This window comes from Neomonachus schauinslandi, chromosome 6, assembly GCF_002201575.2.
Source record: "Neomonachus schauinslandi chromosome 6, ASM220157v2, whole genome shotgun sequence".
In the NCBI taxonomy this organism is placed as follows: Eukaryota; Metazoa; Chordata; class Mammalia; order Carnivora; family Phocidae; genus Neomonachus; species Neomonachus schauinslandi.
In genome coordinates, this window is record NC_058408.1 from 47,545,998 (window position 1) to 47,563,703 (window position 17,706).

The following is a 17,706-nucleotide window of genomic DNA, read 5'->3' on the forward strand; positions in this document are numbered from 1 at the left end:
GGAGGTCAGCTTGAAGATTCGCTCCCTGTCCCTCCCCTTCCCCCTCATGCTCTCTGTAAACACACACACACAGTCTCTGTGGCCCATTCTAGTTCTCCTAGTCAAACACCCTGGCTAGCTGAGCATTCTAGCCTTTAGCCCTATACCATCACTCTAGTTTTTTTCTAGATTTTCCAAGAATCTACAGAGACAACACTCACATAGCACACATGTAGTTCCCTCTAAGGAGTGGCAATGATCAAACAGGTGAAAGGCAAAAGCAATGGACAAGTAGGTGGAAGGTAACTTTCCTCCAGTTTATTTGCCTTCTGCCTTCCTCAATGGTGATGTGACTCTACATTCTAGTTTGGAACCATAACCAGAAGACTGAACTTCAGAGATCCTAAAATTCCAGCGTTCAGCTTACAGTTTATTAAGCCTTTGGGTACTGGAAGAACAAGGTAACCGATCTTTCATATTCTTAACCTAGTTTTAAAAAAGTAGGGGACTGATAGAAGAGATGAAGACAAGTGAACAGATTCAAGAGACACATAGAAAGTAAAATCTATAGAATTTGGTAAGTGATTGGATCTGTGGTATGAAGAAAAAGACATCAAAGGTTACTTCTCATTTTCTATCCTTTGCAATGGTGTGATTACACATACTGTTTCCTGAGTAAAGGTCTGCGTTAAAGTTGTAGAAGTATATGAAGTAAATGCCCAAAGACAGATGAACACTTAAGAATATTACACTAAGACCATAGCTATTGAAGAATACAGTTGCTACTCTTGGGAAACTCCTCGTAATTTTGTTTTGTTTTGTTTTTAAAGATTTTATTTATTTGACACGGACAGCGAAAGAGACAGAGAGCAAGCACAAGCAGGGGGAACAGCAGGCAGGGGAAAAGCAGGCTCCCTGCTGAGCAAGGACCCCCCGGGATCATGACCTGAGGCGAAGGCAGCCACTTAACTGAACTGAGCCACCCAGGCACCCCTCTCATAATTTTGATTGATAGCAAGGGAACCCTGAAGTGGAGAGAGGTAAAATATTATTGAGGTCTTTGATGGAAAATATCACAGCAAAACCCAAGATGAGCAGGTAATAATTTTCCTAAATGGAACACATCATGATAGTAAAAATGTCAGCCATAGTTATAATAAACAGGGCTAACTGCGCTTATTGGCATTGACTAAATTCTTTGGCAGCTTAACAAACACCCAACTCAGCAGTAGGGTCCTCTGGCTTCAAGTGGAATCTCAGAAGAGATTCAGTTATTGTGATCACCAAACATGCCCTGAGCTGGGGAAAAAAACAAACAGTAGGAGTGTGTTTGCACCAACCTTTTAACAATTCATTTTCTTTTTTTTTTTTTTTTTTTTTTTTTTTTTGAGAGGGACAACAAGCAGGGAGGGGCAGAGGCAGAGAATCTTAAGCAGGATCCAAGCTCAGCGCAGAGCCCTAGGTGGGGCTCGATCTCATGGCCCTGAGCCAAAATCAGGGATGCTTAAGTAACTGAGCAACCCAGGCGCCCCTTACCAATTCAGTTTCTAAGTGTGTGGGCAGGGATTACACACTCATTTGTGGGCACTTACAAATAGCATGCATAGCTTCCTGAAGGAGTCTGACTGGGGAAAAGACCAGTAATTGTACTTAGTGTAGCTAAAGATTGAAGGTATCAAGTAAGTGTTGTGAAGGAGACACTGAGAAAGAAATCTAGGCACTGCCCAGCCAAGTGCCTCTCAGGGGAAGAGTAACTTCTAGTGTTGCTTCCACAGGACATTCCTAAAACCGACATGATGCCTCAGCTTGTCTCAGTTATGTCATTATTCAGTTAAGTACCTTCCGATTCCACATAGGTATGCCGACAGGAAGAAATATGCTTTTGGTTTTTGTTCACAAGCATATCTTCAGTGCACAGCACAGTATCTGGAACATGGTGTTGATGCAGTCTAGAAGAAATTCATCTTTCTCATCATACCATAAATTAGGCTTCTACGGAGCAAATTCAGTCAGCAACCGTGCCAACCTGATTTCTCATGGTATATTTACCAACCTGTGTGATTTCTCATGGTATAGGTACAAACCGGTATTCCAGTGACCTTCGTTCATTGGAGTCCAGATGCAAGCTGAGCCTAAAAGGTCAGGACCCTCAACTTCAGTAAATTCAAGGAAAACTTCCACACCATGCTTTTGCCCCTGGTGCCAAAGAATACTCACTTGGTCCAAGAAACAGGAAGGGGCCCATCTAATTTCTGAAGGGACTTCCCCCTTCCCACTCCTCTGGCCCTGCAGAGGCAGGTGGCTAGAGCCAGAGCATGGAAGATTAGAGGACTTCTTAGCTGTTAGTATGATGATGCTTCTATGGAAAGAATGTTGTGATGTCAAATCCTACTCATAATGGGTTCCTATTACGAGGAGATTCTTTGGAGGAAGGAAAGCAATGAATCTTGCTTCAAAATCAGTTTCCCCAAGTCTTGTCTGAAAAAGCATACTTCTCAACCAACAGATTTGCCACCTCTCATTAGAAGACTAAGTCCATATCTACCCATTTAGGGGGAGGAGGTGGGTACATTTTAAGAAATAGCCATTCACATGTTTTAAGAGGCCAACTGCAAAAGGAATCAAGCAACAAATAATGACCACAATAAAGAGAGGAGGCTCAAAGTGTCAGTGTCACAACTGGGCTCTATCACTTATTAATTTGTAATCTTTAACATGGCTCCCCCTCCATCATTCTGGATAAGAAAGTTATTTGCCTTCTCTTTGGCTATACTCAGCACATAAAGCTGCCTGACATTAAGATGAAAAACATCTGGGGCTCCTGGGTGGCTCAGTTGGTTAGGCATCTGCCTTTGGCTCAGGTCATGATGGGAATGAGCCCCACATCAGGCTCCCTGCTCAGCGGGGAGTCTGCTTCTCCCTATGCCCCTCACCCTGCTAGTGCTCTCTCTCTCTTGCTCTCAAATTAAATCTTTTAAAAATTAAAAGTGAAAAAATCTGTAATTATGAAATATGTAGATATTGAATAAACTTGATTACTTTTAAAAACAACAGAGACTAGGCTTTTTCCAAATATATTTATTTACCACATTCTTCACATATGCAATATTTTGCCATTTTGTATGTAGATTTTAAGTTAACGCTAAGACAATGCATACTGAACAAAGTGATAGTACCAGTGATTAAAAAAACAGGGCAGGGCAGGGGGGGGTGGGGGGGTCATGAACAGAAATTCTGGAAAAGAGCAAACACGACTGAATTAGAAAAGACATCTTTAATTATAGAGAAACTTTTAAAACCACCTCAGATGTCCATGACCCCTCTGCTGCGCTCAGAACACAATGGATTTAAAGCACAAGCTGGTCGAGTGTAGACACAGGAAGGAAGCAGCCACACGGGCCCAAATGGCGGAGCCGTGGCTGGAGAGGGAGCGTTCTTCTCACCCAAGAACCGGCACATTTGCACACGGGAATTCAAACTGTATCCCTAAGTGACTGCATGCACAAACTGCCTCGTGTCTCAGAGTTAGTTAGAACCATGAGAAAGCACACCTACCACTTCACTAAAACAAACGAACCCCACAGCACAGGGGATAACCTGCTAGCTTAAAGGTTAGCACTCCCTTGGGAGTGCTAGTAGAAAGAAGGAAGCATTTAGAAAAAAATACAGAAGAGGCAGCTTTAGTTTTTGGTTTTTTTTTTTAAACTATCACTTCTGAGATTAACCCTTTTTCTCAAATCCAAATTAGCTATTAAAAAGTCTTTATGCAGGGCACCTGGGTGGCTCAGTCGTTAAGCGTCTGCCTTCGGCTCAGGTCATGATCCCAGGGCCCTGGGATGTAGCCCCGCATCGGGCTCCCTGCTCAGTGGGAAGCCTGCTTTTCCCCCTCCCACTCCCCCTGCTTGTGTTCCCTCTCTCGCTGTGTCTCTCTCTGTCAAATAAAATCTTAAAAAAAAAAAAAAAAGTCTTTATGCTTTACAGAAAAAAAGTGGGAACTTTATTAAAAGGACTTCGTAGATTATATAGATTGGACAGCTTTCCAGTTTTATCATTACTGATGTTCAAGCAGGGCATTAAATTTAGGGTGAGAAAGAGCATGGGCGGACCAAGCAAGAAGGACTCCATTCTCCCCATTTCAACCAGAGTTGAAGCCATGTTTTACCTCCTTTATAAACAGGGTTCCAAAATTCTACTACCTGACAGAAACTTTAGTGATGTTAGAAACTACTCAAATGCTTATATAAGCTTTACTAGTAATACTCATTTTATTCTTCAGAACCTTTACATCCCAGTTTCTTCAATTTCTGAGCCATAAACATAAAGCTTACAGCTTAAGTAAAACGGTGACCAAGACAGATCCTTCTCCGATAGTATATATGCACACATATTTAAACTGTATTATAAATCTATGTAAGTCACATAAAATTTTGCACAAGGTTAGTAAGCAAGTCCATTACACATTATTAACCAAAGTATGAACTATCTTCCATTAAGACTATAAGCATTGTTTATACTGGCAAAATTAGGGCCTCATTAGTTTCCTTCCTCTTCATAAATTCTAAAATTTAACTATAAAGTATACACACTAGTTCTAACACTTAAATACCTAAGCAAAGGTAGACATGCTTTTCTTTTAGAAGCCTACCCTTATGCTAAACAGATAAATATGAAAGCAATTTTGGAGGTGGAAACATAAGTGCCTTTAATAATCTTGTTAAATTCTAGTTAGTTCCATTATGGGAGTGTTTATTATATCAGTCCAGGTACGATGGGCATTCACATCATCGCGAGTCTATTTAAAAGCACATATTCTCAGGACTGTGCATTTGAAACATTCACATTTTTAAAACATTCCAATGAGATAGTAAGGATTCAGGTTTAGAATTTATGGACGATAAGAAGATAATGAGGCCCTTTTCCTGCCAGGGCCAGCGTTTTCTAACAACCCTTTGAGGTAGCTATTGCCCCCATTTTACAGATGAGTAAAACTGTGGCTCTGATAAACAAAGCAACTGTGCCCATTGTCACACTGCTAATAAGGATGGGGCCATCTTAAACATCTATGCATGCTTTTTTGCTGCACCAGTGGTTTTCCGACTGGGTATTTGGGGATAGGAGAAAATGGGTGTCCCAAACAATTGGACTCCAGCCCTGCGTCCCAATCTCAACCAGAAGCAGCTATATTTTACCTGTTTTGCATGCTGGGCTTAAGTGTAACTATCTTTTTTTTATGGTTTCATAACTAAAACATACTCATCAGGCAAACCCGGTTACTACAGTTGTGTTAGTTTACCTTCATTATTTTTCCCCATACAAAATAATGAACTTTACTCAAAATTACTCATGACCACAGAAAACAAACATCTTTTTGCATAAAAGACCTCAACAATTCATAAATTAGATCTTTTTAGGCTACATAACCCACATGACCAACCTTTTAAATACATAATGTTCTATTAGGCTTTCTATAAAGAATTCAGGATTCCATTTTTCATGCCAAGTATAATTTTAAAATTCAATGAAAACTGCCTACACTAAATCAATGACTTGTACAATATGATCTGTGTTTGCAATTATAGAGTATTTACTATACCTTCTTCACCTGCCAATGTCACCCACTCTTACCCTACAACTAAAAGGAAAAAGCATTTCCCCCACTCCTTATGCTTCCAAAAGCAAAAAGTAGTTACTGAAAGGTTAAAAGCAACCTGAATTTTCTAATTAAATTCTAATGTAAAGCAAGCAACTTCACTTATGCAATTTTAGGAGATTAATCCACCAAAAAAAACCAAACAGCTCCATTTTCCTTCACTATCCAGGACTGAGAATGAAACCATCTAACAGATTTAAAACAAAGTCTGAGATATAGCTGTTGTCTTAGAGAAAACACCCACAATAATGGCTACTATCATTAATACTTCTTACAGGAAAGAAGTTTTAAACTCTTTTCTTTTCAGAAGGAAAAAAAGTATCATCCTGTAACTAATTTTCACCCCTATTAGCAAAAGAGGGGAAAAAATCAATAAATCTTCCTGAAACACATCAGAAGTTTTAATTTATTTAGGAGTATAGGTAGTGGTTTAAATAAAACAATTTTTGCTAAGAGCAGCTAGCACTAAGACCATGGCTATCAAACTAGTTTCTGTCACAGAAAGTAGCTATTCCTTTAAGTGTTCGTGAAAACTTCTTAGGGCAGTCTTATCATTCTAAAGAGTCCTTAGTTTTAAACATTTTTTGTTGTCACCTCAAGGTCTTGGGCAGGGGGGAAAAAAAAAAAACACTAATAAAGGGAAGATGAGAGCTAAAACAAACAAAAAAACTCACCAGCCTTCATCAGTCCTACAAATATTCAGAATCAATACAGAGCAACAAAATCAATGAGCAATGAGAACATAACATTTACAGCACTTAACAGAAATACAGATCAAAGAGTTCCATTCTCTCCCTTCAGTTGAGGACTTATTCATAAAACAGTCTTAGACCAATCTGGTTTTCTTAACTCCCTCATTATATTTAAAATGTAGTCCCATAAATTCAAGTGATTGAGCATTCTGATTTTTAATAAAAATACCAGAGATTACAAGATGTACGAAAGCAGTCTCGTTTGGAGGTTATGACTGCATCACAATTACACCACCACTGTCCAGACAATTACTGCTGGGACCATGTGAATTACTTTTTAAGAAATGACCTTGTGTCACATGCACTTCTGTCTGTCAAAGTTGGATTTTATATTTGAAAATTGCCTAAACTCATCTGGATCAAAGGTACTGATGAAAGAAAATGGGTACTTGTGGTACAAATTAAGTTGTGACTACTAAGAAACTCGATTCTCCTCCTTGTGACACTCAAACTGACTTTAAAACAATTCTAAAAAGATGTCCCAAAACTTTTTGGATGGAAGTAGGGCTATTAGAATACCAACAAAGCTTCTCAAGTTGGCTACTCCAAATGAAAATCACCTTTTGGGTAATTCTTAAGTCTCACTTCTCTGGGTGGAAAATTCAACTCCACGGTCTCTGATAGGCCATTCAATGCTCCATCTTTACAAACATAATCACACCTCACACACACAAACAAAATAATTCCTGCACACCACACTGTATTAGCAATGGGCATCTTATAACATGGAAACATCACATATAGAGTACATTTTCTTGAAAATGATCACATATTAATTTGTTTCACCTAACGTATAATACCATTAAAAGTATAATAATTGAGCAGTGCAGAAGCCAGCTTCTGGATCTTTAAAAATCACTTTAATATTACTGGAGGTGATTAATACTTATATGTTACAGACTTACTAGCCTGCCAACTATTTCAAGTCAGTATTTATTAAACAATAAGTTTACCAAAGGGTACTTCTAAATAACTTCCCAAAAGTTATTAAAGTTTAAACAGCAAAAAAAAGTTATCCTCCACATAAGTTCCACGATAAAATAATTTAAACATACGATTGGCTCAGCAAGTCTTTTTTAAAAATTACTTTGGAAGTTGTAAAAGGAAATGTCTTTTCTTTGTCCTGTGCCACTTCTTTCTGTTCCCTCACTATGTAAGATTTCGGATATAAACTCAAGAATTCAAGGTGAAAGGTATAATCTTGCTTCACAAAAATCATGACCTACACTTTATAGAGAAAACAAGGTAAAAATTGAGTAGAACTGAACTTCTTTCCAAAAAAAAATACCATTAGGATGTATAACGAGATTATCTCTGGAAATGAGAGATTTTCGCTCTACTAGAGATAACAAAATGTTCCACATTATTTTCTTTTCTTTCCTAAGTACATAGTTAATTAGCATACATTCCAACAGTGTGCCTGAAAAAAATTTCTAAGCCTGAAATATTTAAATGATTTCTTCATAAGTGTTTTGGCTAAGTCAGTGGCCAAGGAAACATGCTGTTTAGTCACAATGTTTAGATGGGAGTCAAAAAACAAAAACCCAGCAAAAATCTGTCATTATGTCAGCTATATAAGTCTCCCTTCTCCCAAAAAGGTAAAAAAAAAAAAAAAAAGTACTACTTTAAGTGCACAAGATTCCAGTAAACTTGCAACATCTCAGCTAACGGAGGAATGGAGCAAGCCATCTGTCAAGTGCAGAGTGATCCAAATACCACAGATAACTTCAGTAACAGCTGGAAACAGATGCTGGCCCCAGATCAGGCAGAATACCCATCTTCAGTGTCAAGGAATGAAACAAAGTTCAAGCTTCTAAAACACGTAACGACAAGTCCAGGAACGTGGCCGGATATAATCCAGAAATGTGGGCTTCAATGGGGAAAGAAGAATGGAAGAGTAGTTTATTTGCACGCACGTGTGCACAAGGTCGTCAGGGTAGATAGGGGGTGTTAATTTTATAAACTGCACACCTCTACAATGCCTCCCAGCATGTCGGTAACCTTTAAGCTATAAGCAGCTTGCTAATTCAAAAGATGTTCATTATTTTTATCTACAACACAGATTATAGTGATTTAGAAGTTTTACACAAAGCTTTCAAAGTCCAGTAAACTCTATACAATTACACGGACTTCTGACCAAATTCCAAACAGGCACTACTTCTCTTTTGGATCTTGCATTTTATTTTAGCACAGACCTACTGTTAGTAGCCTAACATCTAAATTGTAGTAGGGTAAAAGGATGATAAAATATATATACAAACTATAATACAAGGTTTAGAATCACTAAATTACCTAAATGAGAACAGATGAAGCACTATGAAAGTTCAGCAATAGGAAAAAACTGGAGCAAGAATCTGAAAAAGGTGGGGCGCCTGGGTGGCTCAGTCGTTAAGTGTCTGCCTTTGGCTCAGGTCATGATCCCAGGGTCCTAGGATCGAGCCCTGCATCAGGCTCCCTGCTCCACGGGGAGCCTGCTTCTCCCTCTCCTACTCCCCCTGCTTGTGTTCCCTCTCTCGCTGTGTCTCTCTCTGTCAAATAAATAAATAAAATCTTTAAAAAAAAAAAAAAAAAAAGAATCTGAAAAAGCTGGAAGATGTTGCATCGAAAGTGGATTTTGAGAAAGTAAAATCTGACAGGTGGAATCCGAGTGCAGAGAGCACCATAACCAGAGGCAGACCAAAGCAGCTAGCTCAGATGCACATAGAGGAAATAAGGAGGGGGCATTAGGGCAACATAAGAAAAACAGGATAGACAGTAGAAGAAGATTTGGGAGAGAAACATTAATTTGCCTATAGGTGTCTTCAGATACCTGTGGTACCTGTGAGAAATAGTCAGATATACCAAGAAGGCACCCCCTAAATATTTGGGAGTTATCCGTATGCAACTAAAAGTTTTAAAAATGAGACTCTTACATACCACAACAACAAAGATCAAGGGAAATGGGATCTTAGGCATATGAGTGTAGCTGGACATTTTTACGAAGAGCTTATTACTTTGGGAAGGAAGAGGTAAGAAATATATATCTGTGTAGGTGGTGGCAGGGAGGATACACATGCCACTGAGAAGACCCTGCAGAACATGTACATTTTCAGGACACAGGAAGGAAATTAGAAGACACTTCAAAAAAAAAAAAGAGAGAGAGAGAAAAAAAAAACAAGAACTAGGAGCACTCAGTGTAAAGAAAACCAAAGAAAACTTTCAAAGCCAGTGCAGTAAGATCAGGTAATAAGCTAATCCTTTTACTCCTTATTTTCCTCCCCTTAACATTAATTCAGCATCATCTCTATTACTTTTCTTCTCCTTAATATTGCCTACCAAGCCTCATAATCAGGGAACAAAAACATTACTTTTCCACTCCAGCCTAACCAAGGACTCACATTTTTGAGAGGACAATGCTGACGTGCATACCACTCTTGGGAATAAAAGCACAGGATGACTCCATGGCCCGCGAAAAGGGAAGTCCACATCATAACGTTCCAAATTGGCCTTTTCCGACTGTCATTGACAATGAAGTTGAAAGCCACTAAAGTTAGAATGATAAAAATATATATATATATAGTTATCAAAACATCATCTATCAGGAAACAAGGGGCCTTAGATATGTGCTATGTAATTATCACAATGAGCATCAACTGTGGGTATACAGGTTTTATTCTGGCCACTGGTTCTGTAAGTAAAAATGAAGCTTCAAGTGTTGAAATTTATCAATCGGTGATTAACTGGAAATCAGAGAATATCCAGAGCAGGTGAAAATATGTCATGGAATCATTCATATTTGAACTTGTCCCTCCCTCCACCCACCCAAACAAGGGTCCACGTTTTTCAGGGGTGAACACTGACAGAGTGCAGAAGTTGTTTATAGTCTTCATGACCTCCCAAATCGGTGTTATCATTAGTCTTCAAGAGGCTATTTAAGTTCATTTCTCTACTTCAAAGGATGAGCATCCTGCGACAGAGCGTGGTTTAATTACTCAAAGTCAATGCTGTGACCATCTGATAAACACTGCCTTGAAATGGTATTGCTACAATCTAGCTGTCCACCCTGCCTTAGACTTCATTTTCTATAAATTTCTCTTTTAGCTTGATGCTCGGTACTCACAGCACGCCAAGATACTTACTTCCAAAGAACATGAAGAGCACGAAAAGCACTGGATAGAAAAAGCTCAAGCAAACAGCCAGGGCATATTCATGCACTATGGCAGAAACAGCAAAGACCGCTAACATGGCAGCCCACTTGAATCTCTTAGTGAAAAACTAGGGTAAAAGGAGAATATGAAAAAGTAATTTTTTAAAAAGTAATTAAGCCCAAACTAGATACAGCTGACCCTTGAACAAAAGGGGTTTGAACTGCATGGGTCCACTTATTCAATTAATACAGCACAGTACAGTAAATGTATTTCTCCTTATGATATTCTTATCAACATTTTCTTTTCTCTAGCTTACTTTATTGTAAGAATGCAGTATATAATGCATTATATAATGCAGTATATAATGCATAGATCACATAAAATGCGTGTTAACCAACTATTTACCTTATCAGTAAGGTTTCCAGTCAATTGTAGGTGATTAGTAGTTAAGTCTTGGGGAAGCCAAAAAATTATATGTAGATTTTTTTACTGCGTGGGAGGGTCAGCACCCCTTCCCGCCTTGTTCAAGAGTCAACTGTATATAAGACTTATAATTATCACATGCTAAAGGCACCTATTTAATTATGTTTATATGTGATTTTTCCAATCTACTCCTTGGATTAACCCAAATGTAGAAAATAATTACAAAAAACATCTATGCTTTCAAATCCTTATTTTACTAAAATGAGGCATTGTCAAAACCATGAATGTTGAAAGAACTGGGCATATTTTCAAAAACCTATTTGTAACCTATGTCTGTAAGTCACTACAGTAGACAAAACAGTTTTCACATATAAATGGACAATCGAACCTCAACCTTTAGAGTAACACCGTATGGTGGATAAGGCAGGCATTCTCTCCATTTTCACTATGATTTAGAAAGAAGCAACAGGCCTTGTCCGTAAGTGACACTACACTTACGAATGAAAGAACACTCGACTACAGCACCATTTGCACCATGTCTTGCTATCACTTAGCCAAATAGTGACTTACTTAATAACTAAAACCTGCAATCCAGAGGGATAATCATTCATGACAGTCACCAGTCAACATACATTCTGTTCTAAAGAATGTCTCAAAGACACGTATCACCAGTTGGAAAGATATAAATCCAAACTTAAGTGTTTCCTACTTCAGCAAAGAAACCAAAAAAAACAAAAAAGCTAGAGGGAGATTATTTACTGGCATTGAGATTCATAAGAAATGATCCATTACTGGTGGATCATTTCACCTTCTCTGGATGCCTCCATGCGTTCTTACTTCGTAATCATGTAAAATACAGCCCGGAACACAACTGTGGTATTAGATCTCGTCACCGTACATACTGTTCAAAGCATAAGCTTTCTTAGGCAGAAATGGCCCACAGAGAACTGAAGACCACTTCCAGCTGCACAATAATAATACTTTCTGGAAAAGGATCTCCATTTCTTGAACATCAACTTTATCTTGCCGCTTACCCAGAGAAAGTCCTTGTAAGCATAGTAATACAACCAGTCATGAACCACCACATTCCAGGTCCTGTAATAGTTAGAGTATGATGTAGAGTTCCACCAATCCTGAGGAAAAAAAGCAAAGATTTAGAACTACACATATACACATACATACACATATACACACAGAACCAATGCAAAACCCCCTGAGTATTCCTAAAGAACATACACACACAACATAATACCCAGAGTGTGTCATGATAATTTGTTAGTCCATACACTGAAGTCAGAAAAATCTTAAATGGCATTTTGGTTATTAATGCTCAATATATGACACGAATTTTAGATCTACAGATGATGAAGTCTGTAACTTCATTCTGTCTCATTATCAAAAAAGTTACGATGGAAGATACAGAACATAATCATTAAATCTAAGGTTCATCTAAATAGCAATCAGTAAATCCCCTCACCTTGCTAAAACACAGGGAGAGAAATCTAAGGTCCTATAGGCTTAACGTGCTAAGCCTAAAGAGCTGTCCCGCTGGTACCATAAACGACAAAATTTACACTGTACAATGAGTGAGACAATGGTTACCTGCAATAAATCCCTCCCTACTTTAGGATCAGACCCGTGGAATCAGACAGCTAAAGTTTGCAACCCACACCCCCTGTTTCTCTGAGAAAGGAGTGGAAGGCTTTGGGTGTTGCCAGACCACCACAAACAAACAAAACCCTAGAGGGCTTTAGGCAGGATTACAGAACACTATGAACACCCTGGCTCTTGTCTAGAACTTAATTCCAACTATTTTAAGTATAATTAATGCCTTTCAAAATAAAGGAGGGAAAAGTTATTTCCTGTATGAACTATTCAACAGTCTTAAATAATTTGCTAAGATCACTCCTATAGCACCAGACAGCCAATTTCAAATGAATGATCAGCAGAGTCTCATGATACCCTCTGGACACATGCTTTCCCACCAATACAGGATCCAGTAGAAACCATATGCTTTATTAAGGGAGCAGATATTAGAGGTAGAAGATAAGGCTATGAGGCTGTGCTAAGTATATCAACATCAGAACCTCAGACTTAATATTGATAAAACTCATGGAAAAAGAACTTTGCAATGTTTATGTTAAACATGCTCAACAATGCTCAAATACTTAACAATGAGGACATAAGTGCATAAATAAAATGTGAAAAGAAAGAGAAGGCCAAGTATACATCACCTTATAAAACATCCTGTCACCAAAGCGTAACATCTCAGCAAAGGCATTGAGCCAGCAGTGCAAAAAGGCAAAAAACATGAGAAACAGAATCAGCACACCTAAAAATAAGATTAACAATATTAAAGGCCTTTCCAAATAGCTCATGCAAAGCAGTTAATTTTATGTCATCATATGCTTAGCTGGAATTATTCTGTAAAATAAAAGTTACTGTTCCAGCTTACCCATTCAAGAGATGACACCATGTTCTTTTGAAAGTTATTTTAATTTTAGAAAGCACTAAATTCCTTCCAAGTGGGGTTTTTTTTTTTTTAAGATTTTATTTATTTATTTGACAGAGAATGACATAGTAAGAGAGGGAACACAAGCAGGGGGAGTGGGAGAGGGAGAAGCAGGCTTCCCGCTGAGCAGGGAGCCCGTTGTGGGGCTCGATCCCAGGACCCTGGGATGGTGACCCTAGCCGAAGGCAGACGCTTAACAGACTGAGCCACCCAGGCGCCCCCTAGTGGGTTTTATAGATAACAAATGACCCAGCCTGTTTTTAATAGAAATGCCTAGCTATATGGTTTAACTTGGTACCCAAGGCCCTTTAAAATCTGGTCCTCATGCATTCCCCTAAACCAGTTGCTTAAAACTGTGGGAGATTTTGCCCCCTAGAGAACATCTGACAATTCTGGAGACATTTTTCGTTGTCACAACTCAAGGGGTAAGGGCTGTACTACTAGTATCTAGTTTTTAGAGGCAAGGAGATCGGTAAATATCCTATAATGCACAAGACAGCCCCCCAAAACACAGAGTTATCCAGCCCAAAATGTCCAGTGACAAAGTTAACTTATCTCTGACTCTATTCCCAGTGTTGTAAACATCATCCATAACTGGACTTCTGCCATTCGAAAATACTCTATGCCTCTGCTTCCATCCCACTACCTAGAAGCACGTTTCCACTACTTCTCTGCCAAACACCTATTTTTCAATACCCAATATTACATGTCATGTCCAATATGATACAAAGTTCATCAGCACTTTGTTTATCCTACTTAAGTAGTATATACTATACTATATTGTAAATATCCATTTATATGCCTATCCCTTTCATTCACCTGTTTATTAAAAAAATATCAAAGAATATGGGGAGCATCTACTATGTATTAGACAATATGGGAAAGACTGTGGTTGGCTGACTGGCTGTAAGACACAATCCTTGATCTCAAGGAATTTGCAGCCTAGTGAGGAAGACATGCATTTAATATATATTCTATTAAAGGGACAGATAAAATAATTTATTGGAGGGCGCCTGGGTGGCTCAGTTGGTTAAGCGACTGCCTTCGGCTCAGGTCATGATCCTGGAGTCCCTGGATCGAGTCCCGCATCGGGCTCCCTGCTTGGCAGGGAGTCTGCTTCTCCCTCTGACCCTAACCCCTCTCATGTGCTCTCTCTCATTCTCTCTCAAATAAATAAATAAAATCTTTTAAAAATAAATAAATAAAAATAATAATAATTTATTGGAGTGAATCTTGGGGGGGGCAATCAGGGAAGGTTACCCAGGAGTCTAGGAGAGAGGTTAAGGAAGAAAGAAGGTAACAGAAAACACGGCCAACATTTGACAGGTAGAGAAAAAAGAAAAGAATAAGTAAAGAAAACTGTAAACTAAACTGAAAGCCTCCAGAGAGTAGAGAGCATTTATGTCCTCTTCACTGCTAGGTCCTCAGCACCTGGCACATAATAGGTACTCATGTATCTCTAGAAAAAAGTAAGTGGAATGAATGAAGTTAGGAGACTGAGGTATGGCCAGAAAGACAGGAGAGTAAGAATGAGTAGCAAGAGAGAGATTTCAAAATGCGGTCAAACAGCATCCAAACAATGCTTCGTGGAGATGAAATAGAATAAGGGCTAAACCATCTACTGGATTTAGAATCAGGAGGTTACCAGTGATTTCAATAAAGGCCACATCAGTGGCCTGGTCGGATTAGAAGCAAGATTACAATGAACTGAATAGTGAACAGGAAGATTAGTCATGAATATGGACTACCCACAGTCACAGAGAGCAAAACTTGGGTGAAAGTCAGAAGACAAACAGAAAGTTTGTCTGGGCTGAAACTGGAAGTATACGCACTTATGAAATAGATGGAAAGAAGTCGAGATGAGTATAGATGTAGAGATGACTTCAGAGCAAAAAGCAGGAAAATCAAAGGTGTGCATGTGCAACAGCTCTTTTTCCTTATAACTTCGTGAATGGCCAAATTAACCAGTACCCATGTTACCTGGCAAGATGGAGTTAAATACACACAGGACCAGAACACGAGCGCTGAAGGGCTCCTGTTTGATATTCCGAAACAAGGGGGCACAGAGCCTTTCAAAGATGTAGTACACATAAAAAAAGCAACCAAAAACCTGGAATATAACAGAGATGTAATTATAATACTGATGGCTTGATAAAGAAGATAGATATGTGACCCTTAGACTAATGTTCACATATATATTCCATTAATGCTAGTATATAAGATTGCCAAACTGCAATCCTTCAGAGATATTACACAAGCTAGTTTCTCTCATACCTTCTTCTCTCCCAACCCTTTATCAAATGGCATACCAAAAGATGAGACTCTTGGAACCTGCTTTTCCTGCTACGTGAAACCCAGCACAAAAGAACTTATTTCATAAAGGGGTATTTGATTGAGACAAGAGTTTAAAATGAGATCTTCTGGGATTTATGATTCTGATGGAGCGAGGCAGTGGGTGGCGATGGGGAAGACATCAGACCATACCCACACATATGTATCCCAAAACAAAAAACCATAAGGAGAGGGGGAAATTAACATAGATGCTTACTAAAGTAACCAAATGGAATGACTTTAATTAAATTCTTTTACTGAAGGAAATTACTTTTGATGTTGGCAAAACAAATACCATCTACTGTACTGGTAAAGAGTTTAAAAGACTTCAGAAAGAGGTCTAGAGTTCCCAGTAGACATGAATTTACCAACACTTTAAACAGATTAAATTATTATTATAAATTTGAATCCCCATGTCCCACTAATCAACAAACCTTAGGTAAAGAAAAAATTCACCTGTAAAAACTGCACAGCAACATAACCCCACCTTACAGTGGGAGTCCTAAAAAGGAAGAAACAAAGTAAGTTTTCTAAATAAAGTAAGTAATTGAACTTTAATAAAGACCCTCAAAATATTCCCCCCACACAGAACATATCATTTTTGGCATATGGAATGCCTGTATAATTCTGTCAAGAATTACTGTAATCAGGGCGCCTGGGTGGCTCAGTCGGTTAAGCGACTGCCTTCGGCTCAGGTCATGATCCTGGAGTCCCTGGATCGAGTCCCGCATCGGGCTCCCTGCTCGGCAGGGAGCCTGCTTCTGCCTCTGACCCTCCCCACTCTCATGTGCTCTCTCTCTCTCATTCTCTCTGTCTCAAATAAATAAATAAAATCTTTAAAAAAAAAAAAAAGAATTACTGTAATCAAATTGGATTGCTAGAATCACCACTTGGGACTTTCCCGTGCCAGCAAGAAAGTTATAACTCATTTTATCTTCTTTGTAACCCTAGATGAACTGGCCCCTGCCTACCTACCCCACCACACTCATGCTACACTTCCGGTGCTCAACACATTTCTGCTTCACAGAACAATTACCTGGGATAGTTGTCACGGTAGATGAGGGTAGGTGCAAACAAAAAGTACAAGTACTGGTTGACTGTGGGTACTGGAATCGTCTCTGGAAAAGGAAAACTCTGGTTAGATCAGGCACTCTTCAATTTCTCCTGGCAAAACTAAAAGGGAGAAATAAGAAAGCACACAACAGGGAAGAGTGAAAGGACTTCACTTAGCCCATATCATTTCTTCCTGATCTCCCAGAGTGACTTCTTATCCTTATATTGATTCAGTATTACCAATCCCTCTAAACTAAGCTATTTCTGTGACTTAGAAATACCTTCTGGAGTTTGAAGCAGCAATTCAAAGAATAAGCACACATGGGGTAATGAGTCTATTAACATTATAAAAATAAGGCAAAGTTTTAAGACTCTGGCGATCAATGTTTTTAAATTGTAGGTACAAAGGCAAAACAGGAACAATCAGGAAACAGTGAGATAGTCTTCCAAATCAATATGGACCCTCCATATTTAAAATCAAATATAATGTCTATAGAATGTAAAACGCCATCCCACTAAATACCAAAGGTTAAAATACGCTATTGAATAATCCTTGACCTAACGAATTTACATACTTGATTTCTCCTTAGCTGAATTTATTACCCGAGGCACATTCTCTCTGACAAATGAATAGGACTTCATTATGAAACGAATCTACAAAAGGAGGGAGGGAAAAAAAGATGAATGTTCTACCATTGTCTTATATCCTATAAGCAACCCCAGAACAGCACTGGATCATATAAAGAATTTCCTAATTTTGCATATACCAACTCAAGTTCACATTTATGGAATAAAACAAATGAAAAACAAACTGTAAAGAAGGACATGTTATTACTCAAATTATTTTGTATCTAACAGTATTATCTATTGCAAGTATAT

At 38.6% G+C, this 17,706-nt stretch overlaps 1 protein-coding gene across 2 annotated transcripts in view; it reads right to left on the reverse strand.

Moving 5' to 3' along the window:
• Window positions 1-7,213: 7,213 nt before the first annotated feature.
• SOAT1 (sterol O-acyltransferase 1) overlaps window positions 7,214-17,706 on the reverse strand; it is a 69,409-nt gene continuing 58,916 nt past the window's right edge. For both annotated transcript variants that reach the window (XM_044915932.1, XM_021682797.1), the window contains exons 8-16: window positions 17,403-17,481; window positions 16,811-16,892; window positions 16,231-16,276; window positions 15,424-15,553; window positions 13,166-13,263; window positions 11,966-12,064; window positions 10,500-10,635; window positions 9,759-9,904; window positions 7,214-8,251 (exon numbers count right to left, since the gene is read on the reverse strand). In XM_044915932.1, coding sequence (XP_044771867.1) covers window positions 8,195-8,251; window positions 9,759-9,904; window positions 10,500-10,635; window positions 11,966-12,064; window positions 13,166-13,263; window positions 15,424-15,553; window positions 16,231-16,276; window positions 16,811-16,892; window positions 17,403-17,481 — 873 coding nt within the window. In that variant the 3' untranslated portion in view covers window positions 7,214-8,194. The remainder of the gene's footprint in view (window positions 8,252-9,758; window positions 9,905-10,499; window positions 10,636-11,965; window positions 12,065-13,165; window positions 13,264-15,423; window positions 15,554-16,230; window positions 16,277-16,810; window positions 16,893-17,402; window positions 17,482-17,706) is intronic.